The sequence below is a fragment of the Schistocerca americana genome, chromosome 6 (assembly GCF_021461395.2).
Source record: "Schistocerca americana isolate TAMUIC-IGC-003095 chromosome 6, iqSchAmer2.1, whole genome shotgun sequence".
NCBI classification, from domain to species: domain Eukaryota; kingdom Metazoa; phylum Arthropoda; class Insecta; order Orthoptera; family Acrididae; genus Schistocerca; species Schistocerca americana.
The window spans coordinates 119,343,166-119,362,506 of NC_060124.1; the positions used below are offsets into that span (position 1 = coordinate 119,343,166).

At 43.7% G+C, this 19,341-nt stretch overlaps 1 protein-coding gene across 1 annotated transcript in view; it reads right to left on the bottom strand.

Moving 5' to 3' along the window:
• LOC124619610 (mitochondrial basic amino acids transporter-like) overlaps nt 1–19,341 on the bottom strand; it is a 243,155-nt gene that overhangs the window by 32,528 nt on the left and 191,286 nt on the right. The window contains exons 5-6 of the mRNA XM_047146113.1: nt 12,236–12,548; nt 2,091–2,270 (exon numbers count right to left, since the gene is read on the bottom strand). Coding sequence (XP_047002069.1) covers nt 2,091–2,270; nt 12,236–12,548 — 493 coding nt within the window. The remainder of the gene's footprint in view (nt 1–2,090; nt 2,271–12,235; nt 12,549–19,341) is intronic.

Genomic DNA, 19,341 nt, shown 5'->3' on the forward strand with positions numbered 1-19,341 from the left:
TCCCCTAGAACTTAGAACTACTTAAACCTAACTAACCTAAGGACATCACACACATGCCCGAGGCAGGATTCGATCCTGTGACGTAGCAGTCGCGCGGTTCCAGACTGTAGCGCCTAGAACCGCTCGGGCACTCCGGCGTGTGTGTGTGTGTGTGTGTGTGTGTGTGTGTGTGTGTGTGTGTGAGAGAGAGAGAGAGAGAGAGAGAGAGAGAGAGATATTGGGTGTTGTGTGTGTGTGTGTGTGTGTGTGTGTGTGTGTGTTGTTGTTTGTTGATTTTGTGTCGTTATCATGTGTGATTAAATATGTAATAAAAGTCCCAGCTCATGATTCGGGATCAAAAATCATCAAGAAAGAAGAATGTCGAACAAGAAATTAGATGTGATCTCACCAACTGTTGTGGTAACTTGACAACGGTGAATGGTCCCGGCGTGACGTTGAGTGCTCTGACTGGCGGAAACCAGCTCCAACGAGTGAATTGTCAACTATCATCTAATTTAAATCGGACTCTAGTCTTGTGAAATCGATTAACTTTTTGAAAACCGCATGTAATGTGACTGAGAGACCTGTAATGAAATAAGACTATCCTGTGTTAGCCTCTTATCCCTACCTCTTAACTCAAACACGAAATAATCTTCATCCAATTATTGAAGATGGTGTGACGTTGAGAGCTCTGACTGGCGGAAACCAGCTCCAACGAGTGAATTGTCAACTATAATGTAGTTTAAGTCGGACTCTAGTCTGGCGAAATCGATTAACTTTTAGAAAACCGCATATAATGTGAGTGAGAGACCTGTAATGAAATAAGACTATCCTGTGTTAGCCTCTTTTCCCCACCTGTAACTCAAACTCGAAACAATGTTCAGCCCCAATGGGGCACTGTTAAGTGGGGCGTTCCCCAAGGGTCAGTGCTGGGGCCACTGCTGTTTCTTATTTATATAAATGATATGCCTTCTAGTATTACAGGTGATTCAAAAATATTTCTGTTTGCTGATGACACCAACTTGGTAGTGAAGGATCTTGTGTGTAATATTGAAACAGCATCAAATAATGTAGTTCATGAAATAAGTTCGTGGCTTATGGAAAATAATTTGATGCTAAATCACAGTAAGACTCAGTTTTTACAGTTTCTAACTCACAATTCAACAAGAACCGATATTTTGGTCAGACAGAATGGGCATATTATAAGCGAGACGGAACAGTTCAAGTTCCTAGGCATTCGGATAGATAGTAAGCTGTTGTGGAAAGCCCACGTCCAGGATCTTGTTCAGAAACTAAATGCTGCTTTATTTACCATTAGAACAGTATCTGAAATAAGTGGCAGTTCAATACGAAAAGTAGTCTACTTCGCATATTTTCGTACACTTATGTCATATGGTATTATTTTTTGGGGTAATTCTTCTGATTCAGAAAGGGCATTTTTGGCTCAAAAACGGGCTGTTCGAGCTATATGTGGTGTAATTTCGAGAACCTCTTGTCGACCCCTATTCAATAGTCTGGGAATTCTGACATTGCCCTCACAGTATATATTTTCTTTAATGTCATTTGCTGTTAGCAATATTAGCCTATTCCCAAGAGTTAGCAGCTTTCACTCGGTTAATACTAGGCAGAAATGAAATCTGAATGCACTTCCTTGCCTCTTGTGCAGAAAGGAGTGTAGTATTCTGCTGCTCCCATTTTCAATAAGCTAGCACAAGAACTCAAAAATCTTAGCAGTAGCCCAAACTCTTTTTAAGTCTAAAGTGAAGAGTTTCTTCGTGGCTCACTCCTTCTATTCTGTCGAGGAGCTCCTTGAAGAGCTAAAAAATTAAGCAAATTCCAGTGTTACATTGTTGATTTTCTTTATTTAAACTTAATACTTATCGGCTGAATATGTTTCTTATATTTCATTTTATCTGTTTCTACTATCGTGTTATAATTCCATGTATTGACTCGTCCCATGACCATGGAGACTTCTCCTTAATTTGGTCCCACAGAACAATAAATAAATAAATCTTCCCCCAATTATTGAAGATGGCGTGTTGCAGCAACGTTCAAGGTGCTCACAATGACTAACGAAGTTTGCTGATGGCAGTGACTGAAGGAGTACGTACCCGAGTACCTGCGGGGGCGGCCGTCGCCGCCGTCGGCCTGCAGGCGCGACTTGAGCACGTCCACGGGGTAGGTGAACAGCCAGGATGCGGCGCCCGCCGTGCCACCAGCCGCCAGCACCAGCCACGTGGGCGCGGGGGCGCTGCCGCGCGTCATCGCCTCGTACGTCGCGAAGTAGATGCCTGCGGGCACACACACACTGCCGTAGCCGTCTCCATGTCGGCAAGGCGCAACAGTTTCCATATTTGCAGCGACTCTTCCTCTCGCTGCAAAGCAGACACTTCGACGGACAGAGAATAAATAAACACTGCTCAGAAATTACGTTGACAGAAAAGATCGCAACACCCAAAAATAATTAACGTAGAGTAATGAAATTTCGGGGATACATTTGAAAAGTATGTGCTGAGATTCGATCAGGATAGAGCCAGAGAAAAATGTCGATGGTTCCCAACCGCAAGGTTGGACGAGTAGTACATCTTCGAGTAGTAAGATCTTTGACAGCTAACCGAGCTAGGTGCACGCGGTAAAAGTTTGAGTAGTGGTAAGGAGATGCGCAGAGACAGTAGATGTGTTTCGAGTCGGAGCTAGATGCCTGCAGGGGGCAGCCGGGTCGTGACAGCATCAAAGTAAGAATTGGCGCTACGCACATAATAAGCTATATATTGAGCGAAACTCGGCACATACCTGGGGAAACTAGAAAGAATAATTAATAAAATAGGTTTTCTTCGGTTAAATAATGTCTAAAAGCTAGATAGAAATCCCATTGTTGATGCAATAAGCGTTTTGTGAAACTTTCTCGTAAATCCTTGCTATAGAAGTTTTTTTTAGTTTTTCACATGTGCCTTAAAAGTTTGAACAATAAATATTTTTTAGATAAAATTAGAGTTTCATCTCACACCTTATGTCGTTCTCCACATCCTGTGCTTGCATTGAACCAAAAGGTACATTAAAGTAAAGTTCCCATGAGTAAAGCTAATAATTTCATTTATCAGAGTAAAATAATCTATATGCCATTGCACAGTTGGCAAATTATTCAGAACAGGACAGAATTTTTATTAAGTAACAAACAGGGCCAAAATGAGTAAAGTTATCTAGAATGACAATTTTATGCCATTGCACTACGGCTGAGTTGAATATATGTTTTATTATCAGCTAAACGGGAAGGAGTGCACGAGCTAAGTCCACAGACGCAGTCAGATGCAGGTTGGTGACTTTCATTTATTTTTACCACTAAACTTTCATGCAGTCAGATGTGTATTTTAAGTATTAATTTTCCGACAATATTTTCATGCAGTCAGATAAAGTTCAGTTCAGTTAAATACGCAGTCAGATGCAAGTTTTAATAAAGACTAAAGAAGTCACATGCAGTTCAGTCTAGTTTAAATAGAGAATTTTTACTAACAGCACTTTCACATTTGCCTTGTGTAAGGTGCCTCTCACGTGAGGAAGACATCTTTTCCAGTTTTAATAAATTATTGTCTCTTATTGATGTATTCACGATAGTTAGGAAGTGCTGTAGTCCTAGCTGGCCATGAGTCGGAGAGCATTTCCCACGCTGACTGGCTAGGTGACGAAGCGACCATATGTTGCGCGTAGTGGGGTGGGGCTCGGCGCTGGACCGTAGCGACAAGCGTCAGCCTGGGAAATATACATGACGGGTAGTACCGCCATCTTGGCGCCAAAGTCACCGTTTTTGTTTATTTACATTTAATAATTAAAGTCATTTATGACAACAAGAATACTAGGAGGAGCCTCTGGACGTTTAAAACTATTTATCATAATTTTGCCTTGTTAAAATTCACACCCGTTCATTAACAAATGCCGGTATTACACTATCAAATTTCTTTGTCAAAGATTTGATCAAAGATGTGGTCAAATATTCCGTCAAATATATTTGACAAAAATCTTTGACGTAGGCCGGTATTACACTATCAAATTTCTTCGTCAAGTATCTTTGTCAAAGATATTTGATGGTGTAATAGGGAACTTTGTCAAATGTCGTCCAATATTTGATCAAATCTAGGGCCTCGCTGTAGATTTGATCAAAGAAGTTGCTTGTCTTCTGTTCACTGCAATGAGACATGTTACCACATGTGTAGCGTTCTGTCGTCTGTAGTGTTTTTATGTACTTTGCTGGTAAATATAATTGGTGTGTGCCGACAACTACAAAATTAATAGAGATGTATGAAGCTGATGAGGCGCTTAACAACGTCAGGCACCCTGAATACAAAAATAGATTAAGAAGATTGGAGACCTGACCTGACCTAATCTAACCTGACCTAACCTAACCCTCTGCTGTAGCAAGGAATCGGAGTGTTACAGTGAGCCTGTCTTCTGAAAAGGTAGTAGTTCTTAAATGAATATTGTGCTTTGTGATATGAGGACACACTTCACTGAGCACATACAGAAATGTATGCTCATCCATTCTTTAGTAATTGATGTACGACTTGACGTCCTCCACCATAAGCTCTTGATAGGCGTATTTTTAAATCTGAAATTTGGAAGTTTACAATCATTGTTTCTTACTCATTTTACCCTATGTTAGTGAGATATGGACTTCACACGTGAAAACCATTCAAAACTGTGGATTGCTCAGGGAGTAATCGAGAGGTGATGATAGGACTTATTAAATAGAGAGAAAAAACAGTGAATGGACCTGGGAACAGAATGGGGCTACAGACGTAATGAAAATAAAATGGGGGTAAGCGGGACATGAAGGTAAGCCAATGGAGAACACAGGATGCAGGAAGATGTTGGCTGCATTTGACGTGATAAGAACAAGTTGAAGCAACGGCTTAATGCAAACTACACAGACCACATTAGAAATAAATGCAAGAACAACATGCATGCATATCGCTTAAAACTGTAATACATGAATTGTCTAAAACAGACATTTGTGCAGTAGAAGGTCTCACATGCCAATTTGGTTGTGACTATAATGATGAAGATGAACTAACAAATACTAGAGTACGATAGGACAGAGATGGTAATTTTTTTTTTTTTTTTTTGCTTTTCCCTCCAGAATAATTCAATTTTGCCTCCCAGGGCAATAAACACGAGTTTCAGAGGTACTCCTATCTAGTCTATAGCTTTCCATGACTCCACATTTAACATGGCAGCAAGTTCACATGCGTAATATCAGAACAATGAAATGCAGGCAGTGAAAACTTCTATAAAAGAAAGTATTAGTACAAAAGTGCTTACAGAAGAACCAGTGAACGTACAGTACATAAAACATAGGAGAGATAACAACAGATGCTCAATGCACATTCTGTACTTACAGCACTGGCTAGTGTGGCCGCGCGGTTCTAGGCGCTTCAGTCTGGAACCGCGCGACCGCTACGGTCGCAGGTTCGAATCCTGCCTCGGGCATGGATGTGTGTGATGTCCTTAGGTTAGTTAGGTTTAAGTAGCTCTAAGTTCTAGGGGACTGATGACCTCAGATGTTAAGTCCCATAGTGCTCAGAGCCATTTGAACCATTTTTTACTTATAGCTAACGTAAACAGAGTTAACCTACAAATGCTGCTATGAAATAGTATACAGGGTGTTACAAAAAGGTACGGCCAAACTTTCAGGAAACATTCCTCACACACAAAGAAAGAAAATATGTTATGTGGACATGTGTCCGGAAACGCTTACTTTCCATGTTAGAGCTCATTTTATTACTTCTCTTCAAATCACATTAATCATGGAATGGAAACACACAGCAACACAACGTACCAGCGTGACTTCAAACACTTTGTTACAGGAAATGTTCAAAGTGTCCTCCGTTAGCGAGGATACATGCATCCACCCTCCGTCGCATGGAATCCCTGATGCGCTGATGCAGCCCTGGAGAATGGCGTATTGTATCACAGCCGTCCACAGTACAGCACGAAGAGTCTCAACATTTGGTACCGGGGTTGCGTAGACAAGAGCTCTCAAATGCCCCCATAAATGAAAGTCAAGAGGGTTGAGGTCAGGAGAGCGTGGAGGCCATGAAATTGGTCCGCCTCTACCAATCCATCGGTCACCGAATCTGTTGTTGAGAAGCGTACGGACACTTCGACTGAAATGTGCAGGAGCTCCATCGTGCATGAACCACATGTTGTGTCGTACTTGTAAAGGCACATGTTCTAGCAGCACAGGTAGAGTATCCCGTATGAAATCATGATAACGCGCTCCATTGAGCGTAGGTGGAAAAACATGGGGCCCAATCAAGACATCACCAACAATGCCTGCCCAAACGTTGACAGAAAATCTGTGATGATGACGTGATTGCACAATTGCGTGCGGATTCTCGTCAGCCCACACATGTTGATTGTGAAAATTTACAATTTGATCACGTTGGAATGAAGCCTCATCCGTAAAGAGAACATTTGCACTGAAATGAGGATTGACACATGGTACGGAAACAACTGGTTCTCCCGTAGCACTCTCCATACAGTGACGTGTTCAACATTACCTTGTACAGCAGCAACTTCTCTGGCGCTGACATTAGGGTTATCGTCAACTGCACGAAGAATTGCCCCGTCCATTGCAGGTGTCCTCGTCGTTCTAGGTCTTCCCCAGTCGCGAGTCATAGGCTGGAATGTTCCGTGCTCCCTAAAAAGCCGATCAATTGCTTCGAACGTCTTCCTGTCGGGACACCTTCGTTCTGGAAATCTGTCTCGATACAAACGTACCGCGCCACGCCTATTGCCCCGTGCTAATCCATACATCAAATGGGCATCTGCCAACTCCGCATTTGTAAACATTGCACTGACTGCAAAACCACGTTCGTGATGAACACTAACCTGTTGATGCTACGTACTGATGTGCTTGATGCTAGTACTGTAGAGCAATGAGTCGCATGTCAACACAAGCACCGAAGTCAACATTACCTTCCTTCAATTGGGCCAATTGGCGGTGAATCGAGGAAGTACAGTACATACTGACGAAACTAAAATGAGCTCTAACATGGAAATTAAGCGTTTCCGGACACATGCCCACATAACATCTTTTCTTTATTTGTGTGTGAGGAATGTTTCCTGAAAGTTTGGCCGTACCTTCTTGTGCGGCAGCGTTCATAGCGTAATTTGACTTGCGTAGTACAATGACGTACTGCAGGAATGCGCGCCGGTTCTTGCCACATTCGTGCACTAATGAGCTGCCATTTCGAGTGTAACAGTGATATGAAGCTGTGAAGTGCACAGCATCGTGCCTTTTGCTGTTGAAAGCTATTTCAAGAATAACGACTCTGTTATTGCCACCCAGCGTCTATTTCTGCAATATTTCAACTTGGAACGTCATGGGAAAGTTCCAGATGGACGGACCATTGTGAGGTGGGTGCGTGCATTTCGAACAACAGGTTCTGTTTGCAATGGCAAACCGCGAAGCAGTGACAGAACTGTGCGGACACCAGAAGCCGTGGAAAATGTTCGTGCTGCATTATTGCGTAGCCCAAAAAGATCTGCTCGTCGTCATGCGCAAACTGTGCATATATCCGATCGCTTATTCACGAGAATATTGCGCGAAGATCTCCATTTTCATCCATATTCTACGCAGATTGTTCAGGAAATTAGGCCTCGCGACTGGATTTCACGCGAAACATTCTGCTTAACAATGCGTGATCTCCTTCGCCAAAATCCACAAATGTTACACACCATCCTGATGTCAGATGATGCTCATTTCGAGCTATGTGATTCAGTGAATAAACAGAATATGCGTTATTGGAGTGATGTAAACTCACATCAACTGCACATCTAGCCCTTGCACAGTTCTCGTGTCACAGTGTCGTGTGGAGTTGCTTTCTTTGGAATTATTGGCCCTTACTTTTTTGAGGATGACAGCGGTGGGGCTGTAACTGTCACCAGTGAACGCTACCTAAAGATGCTGCAAGACTTCGTTCTTCCCCAATTAGGTATAGTCGATGTGGAATCATGGTTTCAGCAAGACGGAGCGACCTCGCATACAGCCAGAATTTGCATGGATTTCTTGCGACAGACATTTCCGGGTAGAGTTATTTCCCGTTTTGGTGAGATTTCCTGGCCGCCTCGCTCAACTGACCTTTCATATGCACACTTTTTCCTTTGGTGCTACCTGAAGCAAGAAGTGTTCCGAACACGTTGTGCCACCATTGAAGGATCGCATCAGAACTGCCGTCGGTAATGTCCCAGGGAATACGTTACGTCGAGTTATGGAACGCTTCCAACGCCGCCTAGATGAATATGTTGTGTAGAGAGGGCATCATTTGACAGGAGTCATATTCAAAAAGTAATCCACGCAATGGACAATGAATTACACATTAGTAAATGGCATACCTTTAACTATTAATTGACATAAGAGGTAATAAATAAATTACAGTTACTGCCTGATGGTGTGTTTTTAATACCCTGCTATGAACGCTGCCGTACCCTGTATATAAATGCAGACGACTCAGAATTCTTATGGTTAAGCAAATAATTGCAATAATAAATGTTTTCGTTTGTACACCACTGAAGATGCGGAAACGGCCCGGTGAAGAATGTTCGGCCAAAGCAAAAATTACGTTTAATTACGTAAGAAGAGTAATAGTTACACCTTACTTCAAGATAAATAGCACTCCAATTTGTATTTTAAAAGTTTGAATACAAACGCTCTTGCAGTGTGTAGCAGCCAAAAGTCTTGTACATTATTTAACGCGTAGTCAGTTTTCTTTTCCGTTCATATATTATTACAATCTTCAATTTGGATGCATGAGCTATCACGTCGAAAACCTTAAGTTATGTAATTAATTCTTTTTTATGCAGATACACGCCTGTAGGCCAACTACACATTGAAAACCCACCCAACACTTCCGTAGTAAGCCGCTAGAGGCGGCGAAATAAAAATGGTGCCATCCATCACGACTACATCAATGGGCTGCGTCATTTTGTTAACGGCTCCCGCTGAGGCATGCTACTGTATCGTGGCGCAGTGATTCCATTGCGTATCAGGGCTGCAGGCTTACATCGGCAAAAAGCAAAAAATTAATTTTATAATTTTATCTTTTCGAGGAGTTAATAAAAACTTTGCGATTACCTTGGTATGTCTCCAATCTCAACGATTATGCATACTAATTTGAATAAACGTTTGATTCTCACATCGGACAATAACTTAATAATTTCTGAAAAGTAGGTTATTTATTTTTATTTCTTTTTTTTGTGAGTAACCGGGGGGGGGGGGGGGCTGTAGGGCGGGGCTAAAGTCATCTTACTGGTTTGATGCAGCTCACAACGAATTCTTATCCTCATTTGCAGTCAATGTCCTCAATAATTTGTTGAATATATTTAAATATCTCGCTTCCCTACAATAAAGCTCCCTCAATTATCATGGAACCAATTCTATGGTGTCTCAGTTCATGTCCTATCAGCCAGTCCTCCTTCTAGTTTGCTGCTTTCGAAATGTTTCTCTCCTCGCCCATTTCTTGTCGATCCATCTACTTTTCGACATCTTTCTATAGCACTACATCTTAAACTCCTCGATTCTCTTCTCTTCTGGAAAGGTACACCATCTGATCAAAAGTAACTGAATACCTGTCAGAGTGCATTAACATAGGGTGTGTCCAACCTTCGCATTTTTGATGGCCAGAACTCTGCTAGGAATTCTTTCAATGAGGTGTCTGAATGTGTGTGGAGAAATGGCAGCCAATTCTTTCTAGAGAACTAAAACCAGAAAAGGTAGTGATGTTCGAAGCTGGAGTCTGGAGTGAAGTCTGTGTTTTTAAATCCTAAAAGTGTTGCATTGGGTCCACATCGGCATTCTGGGCAAGCCACTTCATTTCAGGAATATTATTGTTCACAAACCATTGCTTCAAAGACGTCGCTTTATGACAGCGTATTAGTCACGCTAATTCAAACCGTCATCGTCTGTAAGGTTCCTATACGGTATTCAGTACACAATGCTGTAAAATTTGTTCCATATCCTTCCGCATTTAGGCTTCTATCAGTCATCCACTGTTCAGTGGCGTCTCTCTTTCCACCATCTCGCTTAGCACTGATTACAAAAGTATGTGGCATATGAGGAACTACTCGATCATTGTAACCTATTCTCTTTAGTTCCCTACAGGCAGTCATTGTGCCACCTGGACTACTGATAGCAATTTGGAACTCACGAGTGGGTCCTAATTTCATGCGATGTTTCGGTCCCATCCTCTGCAACACTCGACGGTCTCTGCCCATCTCCTCGTCCGTAACTACATGGGCTCTGGATGGTCTCAGTTTAGCTGTGATCGTTCCTTCGTGTTTCCAGTTCACAATCGTATCACCTGCACTCCAGCAGTCGACTTGGGCAGCATTAGAATGGCTGAAATGCCCGTGACAAATTTGAAAACTTTGATGAAGCCAGTGACTAGTCCAAATTCGAGGTCATTGAGTCCTCGTGACCCACCCTTCCTGCTATCGCTGCTTCGCCACTGACAACAAAAAATTCCCCGCCTGCTTTTGTACTGGGAGGTCCCTCTCTCGCGACATCTAGTGGTCAATTTTGCATTATATAGAGGTTGTTGTTGTGGCCTTCAGTCCTGAGACTGGTTTGATGCAGCTCTCCATGCTACTCTATCCTGTGCAAGCTTCTTCATCTCCCAGTACCTACTGCAACCTACATCCTTCTGAATCTGTTTAGTGTATTCATCTCTTGGTCTCCCTCCCGATTTTTACCCTCCACGCTGCCCTCCAATACTAAATTGATGATCCCTTGATGCCTCAGAATATGCCCCACCAACCGATCCCTTCTCCTAGTCAAGTTGTGCCACAAATTTCTCTTCTCTCTAATTCTATTCAATACCTCCTCATTAGTTATGTGATCTACACATCTAATCTTCAGCATTCTTCTGTAGCACCACATTTTGAAAGCTTCTATTCTCTTGTTGTCTAAACTATTTATCGTCCACGTATCACTTCCATAGATGGCTACACTCCACACAAGTACTTTCAGAAACGACTTCCTGGCACTTAAATCTATACTCGATGTTAACAAATTTCTCTTCTTCAGAAACGCTTTCCTTGCCATTGCCAGTCTACATTTTATATCCTCTCTACTTCGACCATCATCAATTATTTTGCTCCCCAAATAGCAAAACTCATTTACTACCTTAAGCATCTCATTTCCTAATCTAATTCCCTCAGTATCACCCGATTTAATTCGACTACATTCCATGATCCTCGTTTTGCTTTTGTTGATGTTCATCTTATATCCTCCTTTCAAGACACTGCCGATTCCGTTCAGCTGCTCTTCCAGGTCCTTTGCTGTCTCTGACAGAATTACAATGTCATCGGCGAACCTCAAAGTTTTTATTTCTTCTCTATGGATTTTAATTCTACTCCAAATTTTTCTTTTGTTTCCTTTACTGCTTGCTCAATATACAGATTGAATAACACCGGGGATAGGCTACAACCCTGACTCACTCCCTTACCAACCACTGCTTCCCTTTCATGCCCAACGAGTCTTATAACTGCCATCTGGTTTCTTTACAAACTGTAAATAGCCTGTCGCTCCCTGTATTTTACCTCTGGCTCCTTCAGAAATTGATACAGAGTATTCCAGTCAACATTGTCAAAAGCCACTGAACTTCACTAATTCCCACTATATCTAACTTTAACCTATCCATTTCCCTTTTTAAATTTTCTAACCTACCTGCCCGATTAAGGGATCTGACATTCCTCGCTCCGATCCGTAGAACGCCAGTTTTCTTTCTCCTGATAACGGCGTACTGTTGAGTAGTCCCCGCCCGGAGATCCGAATGGGGGACCGTTTTACCTCCGGAATATTTTACCCAAGAGGACGCCATCATCATTTAACCATACAGTAAAGCTGTATGGCTGTAGTTTCCCCTTGCTTTCAGCCGTTCGCAGTACCAGCACAGCAAGGCTATTTTGGTTAGTGTTACAAGGCCAGAGCAGTCAATCATCCGGACTGTTGCCCCTGCAAGTACTGAAAAGGCTGCTGCCCTTCTTCAGGAACCACACGTTTGTCTGGCTTCTCAACAGATACCCCTCGGTTGTGGTTGCACCTACGGTACGTCTATCTGTATCGCTGAGGCACGCAAGCCTCCCCACCAACGGCACGGCAGTGTTGAACAGCCCTCCGTTTGAGGACAGCTTTACTTTTTCACTTACTACCAGCACTGGAGGTAGGTAGCTGTTAAGGAAGACAGCTAGCGCAGCTCACCCATGGCGGGGGTGTCCCGCAGCACGGTGGCGGCGAGCCCCCGGAAGAGCCCGCGCGGGCCTTCCCGGCGCAGCGTGTCGGCGGCGCACTGCAGCGGGCCGACGCCCAGCAGCTGTGCGCGCGTCTTGAGTTGCTCCAGCGGAGCGCAGATGGCCGACTGCGCCAGCCCGGAGAGCGCGCCGGCGGCGAACTGGCCGCGCAGCGAGTCGGCGCCCAGGTAGCGCGCCGCCAGCCCGTACACGCCGAACGTCACCGCGTTCACCGCCGCCACGCCCGCCAGCGGCGCCGCCATGCCGCGGTACAGGCCCCCCACCTGCAACACCGACCAACACACTCACATGGACTTGTCCGTAACCACCTGGCCAAAGGCCCCACACCTGCTAGTCCGACCAAAGCACTCACACGGACATGCCCACACCCAGCAAGATAGAGGCCACACACCTGCATAACTCCTCATGTACGGAAGTCCTCACCCACTAGGATGCAGGGCCCACACCTGCAATCCTGGCCAACACCGAAAATTATGAGATACAATGTGTATACTATTTGAAGTTCTGCACAAACAGTGGACAGGCTTAACCAACAGATACAATGTAATAGTCATAATGATAATAATCATGGGAACACTCTCACACTTCAGACCAACTAAGAAAATAGGCGAAGCACTTCGTTCCGTTAAGGATAAACGTCCCCCTCTGTCTGCAAGTGGTGTATATAAGACTGGGACTACAAAGAAAAGTGTGAATACACAGTTAAAGAAACATAAAAGTCTTTGCCGACTAGGGAAAACAGACAAAGCAGCAGTAGTGGAACATGCTCTTTGATCAGGTGATTACGTAGTGAAATTTTCGGAAAGTGAAGTTTTATGTACTATGACGAACTATTATCCATGGCTATATAGAGAAGCCATCGAAATATATAAACATAGGGATAATTTTAACAGAAAAGAAGAAGAAGAAGCCATGAAACTCAGTGATATATGGACTGTGGCGCTACGGAATCAATGAGAAGTTTTTATCTTTGACGTACTATAATCGATAGTTCAAAATTTTTATCTTTGACAAGGTTTATCTCTGCTATCATGTGGTTCTAGGCGCTTCAGTCTAGAACCGTGCGACCGCTACGGTCGCAGGTTCGAATCCTGCCTCGGGCATGAATGTGTGTGATGTCCTTAGGTTAGTTAGGTTTACGTAGTTGTAAGTTCTAGGGGACTGATGACCTCAGATGTTAAGTCCCATAGTACTCAAAGCCATTTGAACCATTTTTGCTATCATGCGAAATCCAGACCACGGCCACTTTCCACAGTATTTAGGACGCTCTTCGACGTCCGACTCGTCAGTCGGAAAGACTCAGCACAATCAGCAGCACCTCCGAAGATGTCCAACGTAGCCTTGGACGAAACGTCAGGGATTGAAGAGTTCCATGGACCACTTCTATACAACCCGGAAAAATTCTCAGCAGCTGAAACATCCGGTCGTGAAAGCCTTCATTGTATGACTCTCACACTCGTCTTTAAGGATACAGATTCCAACGTATACTGTAAAGTACCATACACGGGAATTATTTCTGACAAAGTTGTGAAGTGGTTAAAAACTGCCGGTATAACATCTGCAGTTTACGTACCGAATCAAGGTGGCCTACAGTTTAGACAGCACGAAAAAGGGCAATCACATATCACACTCACTGCCCGGTGTTTATCAGATTAACTATAATGACTGCCAACGCCTTTAACTTGGACAAACAGGACGTATTTTCCCAATTCAATTCAAAGAACGCCACGGCTTAAGTAATTCGAGATCTGCGTTAAATAATCAACTACAAGCACTCACGCAATCGCTATATACATGACATAAGTAACGAATTAAGTATTCTTCACCTACAGCAGAGAGGTCGAGTCGTTAACTTATTGCAAGAAATTGAAATTTTACGCAATTTGAACCAGAATTCACTATACACACTGAATGGCAAACCATGTTGAAACATACTGTTCTACTGAATAACTGTAAGTTTCTTAAGTAATATATCACAGGTCAGATCTGTTTCTCTAAACTTCATATCAGTATTATTTCGTCTAACAAAGGGCGCTCAGTCCGATCACGTTAATTTGTCATCCACTTCTAGCATCACTATACATAAATTTTTAATTTTTATGATGGTTTTTATATTTATATATTTCATTTTACATTACTTGAAATCGTAATGTATCCTACATATAACATGATTCATTTGGTATAGTTTATCTTACCATTATTTTTGATAACAGCTTTTATTGTGAAATCCTCCGTTCACTCGTTTGACCTACGTACCATGCCTTGTTGCCTATAAGGACACATACTTTTACAAGTTTGTGAGTTTCAGACATTTTTCTCCCATTCGTTTAGTGTTTCGTTTCTTAGCCATCTTTAAATATGATTATTGCTTTGTATAAAGAAGAGCGCTCAGCTTGGTAATTTGCGGTTGTTATTTATCTGTTTACATTACTACAATATTTTAGGTTTGTGTTAGTTTTTATATATTTTACTTTATGTCACTCGAGCCCATAATGCATCATATATGTGATGATTTACTTAGCATGGCCTATGTTAGCATCAATTTTTATCACCTTTGCTCTGCTTTTATCCTTTGTATATTCATTCCTGCGCTCCACTGCGCTTCCGGACCTCCAGCGTGGCCCTCCATTCAGTCGTTGGTGGTGTTCGTAATGTGCGGCTGTCCGATGGCGGAGTGTGTGTCAAGTATTTGTTTTCGGTTTATGTTTCCTTCGTCCCATCTCCCTGGACGTTATACTTTTGGGTCAGTTTCAGTATCAGGCCCTCCCCTTTTTTTCTAGTTCTGGCAAGATGCAGTGACAGGGAGCTCTTGCACTGACTGGCCTGACCACACGTTACGCATTACCAAATACAATAAGTGAGTCACCTCGTTTCGGTAGTCTGTTCTGGTTTTTACAGAAATGTTGCATTATATTTCTTCCTACCTTTCCTTTGTATGTTATAGTTTCATACATCTGAAGACAGGATTTTAAAATCCTCAGACTGGTTGTGGTTTGAATGAACAATTAGCACAACTGAAGCAGATCTATATAAATTACTTCTCATGCCTCTCAGTTGCGGGTGTTCTACATACCAAATCTGCTTAAACACTCTGACGTAGGGATGACCACACCCACCAGGCTAGGGGCTTCATAAATGCAACTTTGGCCTAAGTACTCAAAAGGACTGTAGGTCTGACACCCCAATACCACTCATGTGGGTATGTCCACACCCAATAGCATACAGGGCCCACGCCTGCTACACCGGCAGAACAATCATGTGGACGTGCCCACACTCATTAGGCTACAGGCCCCATACCCTTAACCCAGGACAACACATGTATGTGGAGAAGCCGACTCCCACTAGGGTACAGGCCCCAAAACCTGCAAAAGGAGATGGGCACACACAACTAGGTGGAGGCACCACACCTGCAACAAAGGCCAATACACTGACAAGCAGATGTCCACACCCACGAGGTCCAGGCCGACATCTGGAACACAGCCCAAAATGTATAAGTGGAGATATCTATACCCACAAGGGTACAGGTTCAGTAAAAAAGGTACTGGATACAACACATATTGGAAGATGTCCACATCCGCCAGAGTATAGGCTCAGTGTCTGAAACACTGACAATAGCTTGAATGTTGTAAGTTGTCTACTAGTAAACTGTTACCACAATTTAATTAATCTCCAGCTGGAGGAGGAGGTGGTGGAGGAGGAGCTCGGTGTTTAACGTCCCATCGAGAAAGAGGTCATTAGGAATGGAGGACAAGCTCTGATTAGAGAAGCATGGAGAAGGGAAGCAGCCATGCCCTTTCGAAGGAACCATTCCAGCATTTGCCTTAGCCCATTTAGGAAAATCACGGAAAATCTAAATCAGGATGGTTGAACCGTCGTCCTCCCGAATGCGAGTCCCGTGTGCTAACCAATACGCTACCCTGCTCGGTAATCTCCAGCAGACTGTTAAATTAATAGTGTAGCTTACGTCCTTCAGTCATGGTTGTTTTTGATAATGACAATCTGCCCTAACCAATATAACCACAGTACTTTCTTTCGAGTATGTACTATTAATGACTGGGAAACTACTGAACAATAACAGTTCAAGAAACTTCCTGGCAGATTAAAACTGTGTGCCCGACCGAGACTCGAACTCGGGACCTTTGCCTTTCGCGGGCAAGTGCTCTACCATCTGAGCTACCGAAGCACGACTCACGCCCGGAACTCACAGCTTTATTTCTGCCAGTACCTCGTCTCCTACCTTCCAAACTTTACAGAAGCTCTCCTGCGAACCTTGCAGAACTAGCACTCCTGAAAGAAAGGATATTGCGGAGACATGGCTTAGCCACAGCCTGGGGGATGTTTCCAGTTCTGCAAGGTTCGCAGGAGAGCTTCTGTAAAGTTTGGAAGGTAGGAGACGAGGTACTGGCAGAAATACAGCTGTGAGTTCCGGGTGTGAGTCGTGCTTCGGTAGCTCAGATGGTAGAGCACTTGCCCGCGAAAGGCAAAGGTCCCGAGTTCGAGTCTCGGTCGGGCACACAGTTTTAATCTGCCAGGAAGTTTCATATCAGCGCACACTCCGCTGCAGAGTGAAAATCTCATTCTGGAAACATCCCCCAGGCTGTGGCTAAGCCATGTCTCCGCAATATCCTTTCTTTCAGGAGTGCTAGTTCTGCAAGGTTCGCAGGAGAGCTTCTGTAAAATTTGGAAGGTAGGAGACGAGGTACTGGCAGAAATAAAGCTGTGAGTTCCGGGCGTGAGTCGTGCTTCGGTAGCTCAGATTGTAGAGCACTTGCCCGCGAAAGGCAAAGGTCCCGAGTTCGAGTCTCGGTCGGGCACACAGTTTTAATCTGCCAGGAAGTTTCATATCAGCGCACACTCCGCTGCAGAGTGAAAATCTCATTCTGGAATAACAGTTCAAGTTTCACGACACCTTTGAATTTATTATCAAATACGATACACTATGACTTTAAGCTCTTACTCACACACAGTTGAAATCACAATCTAACCTCTCATACATATAAGTTGGTTACCAACTATAAATTCTTTCAGTTGTATGAAGTAACCACTATGTGCAAATCAATCGTGATTAACTAATTACTAAACTCCTGTTAACTAATTAGTTCCGTCCACTTTAATATCTTTTACGCGACCATATGCCTTGTGTCCATACTCTGGCCTCAGAATCGACAGATTCCACACAGTTAACTCATACGAGCTCTGTTCAAAATGTTACGGATCTCTGCCCACAAAATTTTTCTACGCTTACCTTTTACTTATGGTGCATGGTCTTCTTCGAAATACTCTCCTCCACAAGTGCTACACCGCTCCAAACGTCGTTTCCACTTCAGGAAGCAGTCTTGGCTCTTATTGGTTCACGAGCAACGCCATCTGCGAATTTTCTTTTATCTCGTCTATCGTTGCAAATCTTCGTCCTTTCAACGGGGTTTTCAGCTTTGGAAGCAAAAAAAAGTCCACAGGGGCCAGGTCTGGAGAGTACGGAGGACGGGCCAGCACAGTGATTTCGTTCATTGTCCAGCAGTCACGCACCAACAGTGATTAATGTGCGGGTGCGTTATCGCGATGCAAGAGCCATGAATTGTGTCGCCACAGTTTAGGCCGTTTCCTTCTCACATTTGCTCGCAGGCATCGCTACACGTCTCGTTAATATCACGATTAACTCTTTGTCACTGAGGCACGAATTCTTGATGAACTAATCCTTCAGTAGAAGTCGAAGGGCGTCATAAACGGAGGGTCATTAACTTTCATCCGGCCATTTTAAACTGTGGAAACCATTCGTAACACCGAGTACCACTTAAGCACTCATCACCGTAGGCTTCCTGTATCACCTGAGTTTCATGTAACATGTAACATGTAATGCTCCTCTAACTTTACAATCTCGAAATTCGCAAACTGTGCGACACAATGTTCTACTCAATACAACACTTAGCAATAACTAACAGGCATACATCAATGAAACTTCGGCAGCTACACATTAAACACAGGCTTGTGCAGGGATGACAATCGCATATCGCCCCAACACACTATTGGCGCGAAATTACGAACGTTCCGGAATTTGTTGAACAGACCTCGTACAGTGCCTATTGCTCACATTAGCCGTGCTGCAGTTCAGAGAGAACCAGCAGCAGAGGAAAAGGTACACTGTGCCTCTACGGCGTGAGCAGTAAGCTTACAATGTGGAGGTGTTCACACCAATTACATAGAGTGCACGCCCCACATCTGCAACCTCAGCCAATTTATTGACGTGTAAATGTACACACCTAGCAGGGTATAGTCTTAGTAACTGTCACAGTGGCCAAAACATGCACGTGTCACAGTCTGGCACACAGTTTTAATTTGCCAGGAAGTTTTTGTACAGGGAGCCAGACAGCAGTACGGGGATTGCAGCTATTCTGGAATCGCTGAGGGTGCCCAGCACAGGGCTCCAGATGCTGCTACAAGTAGACGCTCCCACGAAATAAATTGGCAACTACACAAAAACGCATTTTCCTTCTCATTGCTGGACAAGCCGACTCTATTGTTCCGAAGTGGTGGCTGCCTTAGTTCGCTCTTATCTCCTGAGCTGTATGCTTAGTCTGTTGGAAGCGGCCATTTCAGTTGCTTGTGTTCTGATTTTCTTGTTTGCTACTCTAACTATAGCTGAGTTGGCGTAAGTTGATCCCTGATAGTTCAAAAATGGTTCAAATGGCTCTAAGCACTGGGGAAATTACCATCTGTCATCAGCCCCCTAGACATAGAACTACTTAAACCTAACTAACCTAAGGACATCACACACATCCATGCTCGAGGCAGGATTCGAACCTGCGACCGTAGCGGTCGCGCGATTCCAGACTGAAGTGCCTAGAACCTCTCGGTCACATCGGCCGGCACCTGACAGTTGCAATAGGGCGGGCGCGGCAGCTTCGGAGGCCTACCTCAACTAAACTTCTCTCTCAGTGTTGTCATAGCTCTGCTGACGGCTACAGCTTTCCTCCTGCAGCCATTAAGGCTTCACAGTTGAAAACTGAGCGCTGCGAGTTGTGTGGGAGTATGCCGTCTCGACAGTAGAGACTTTACTGG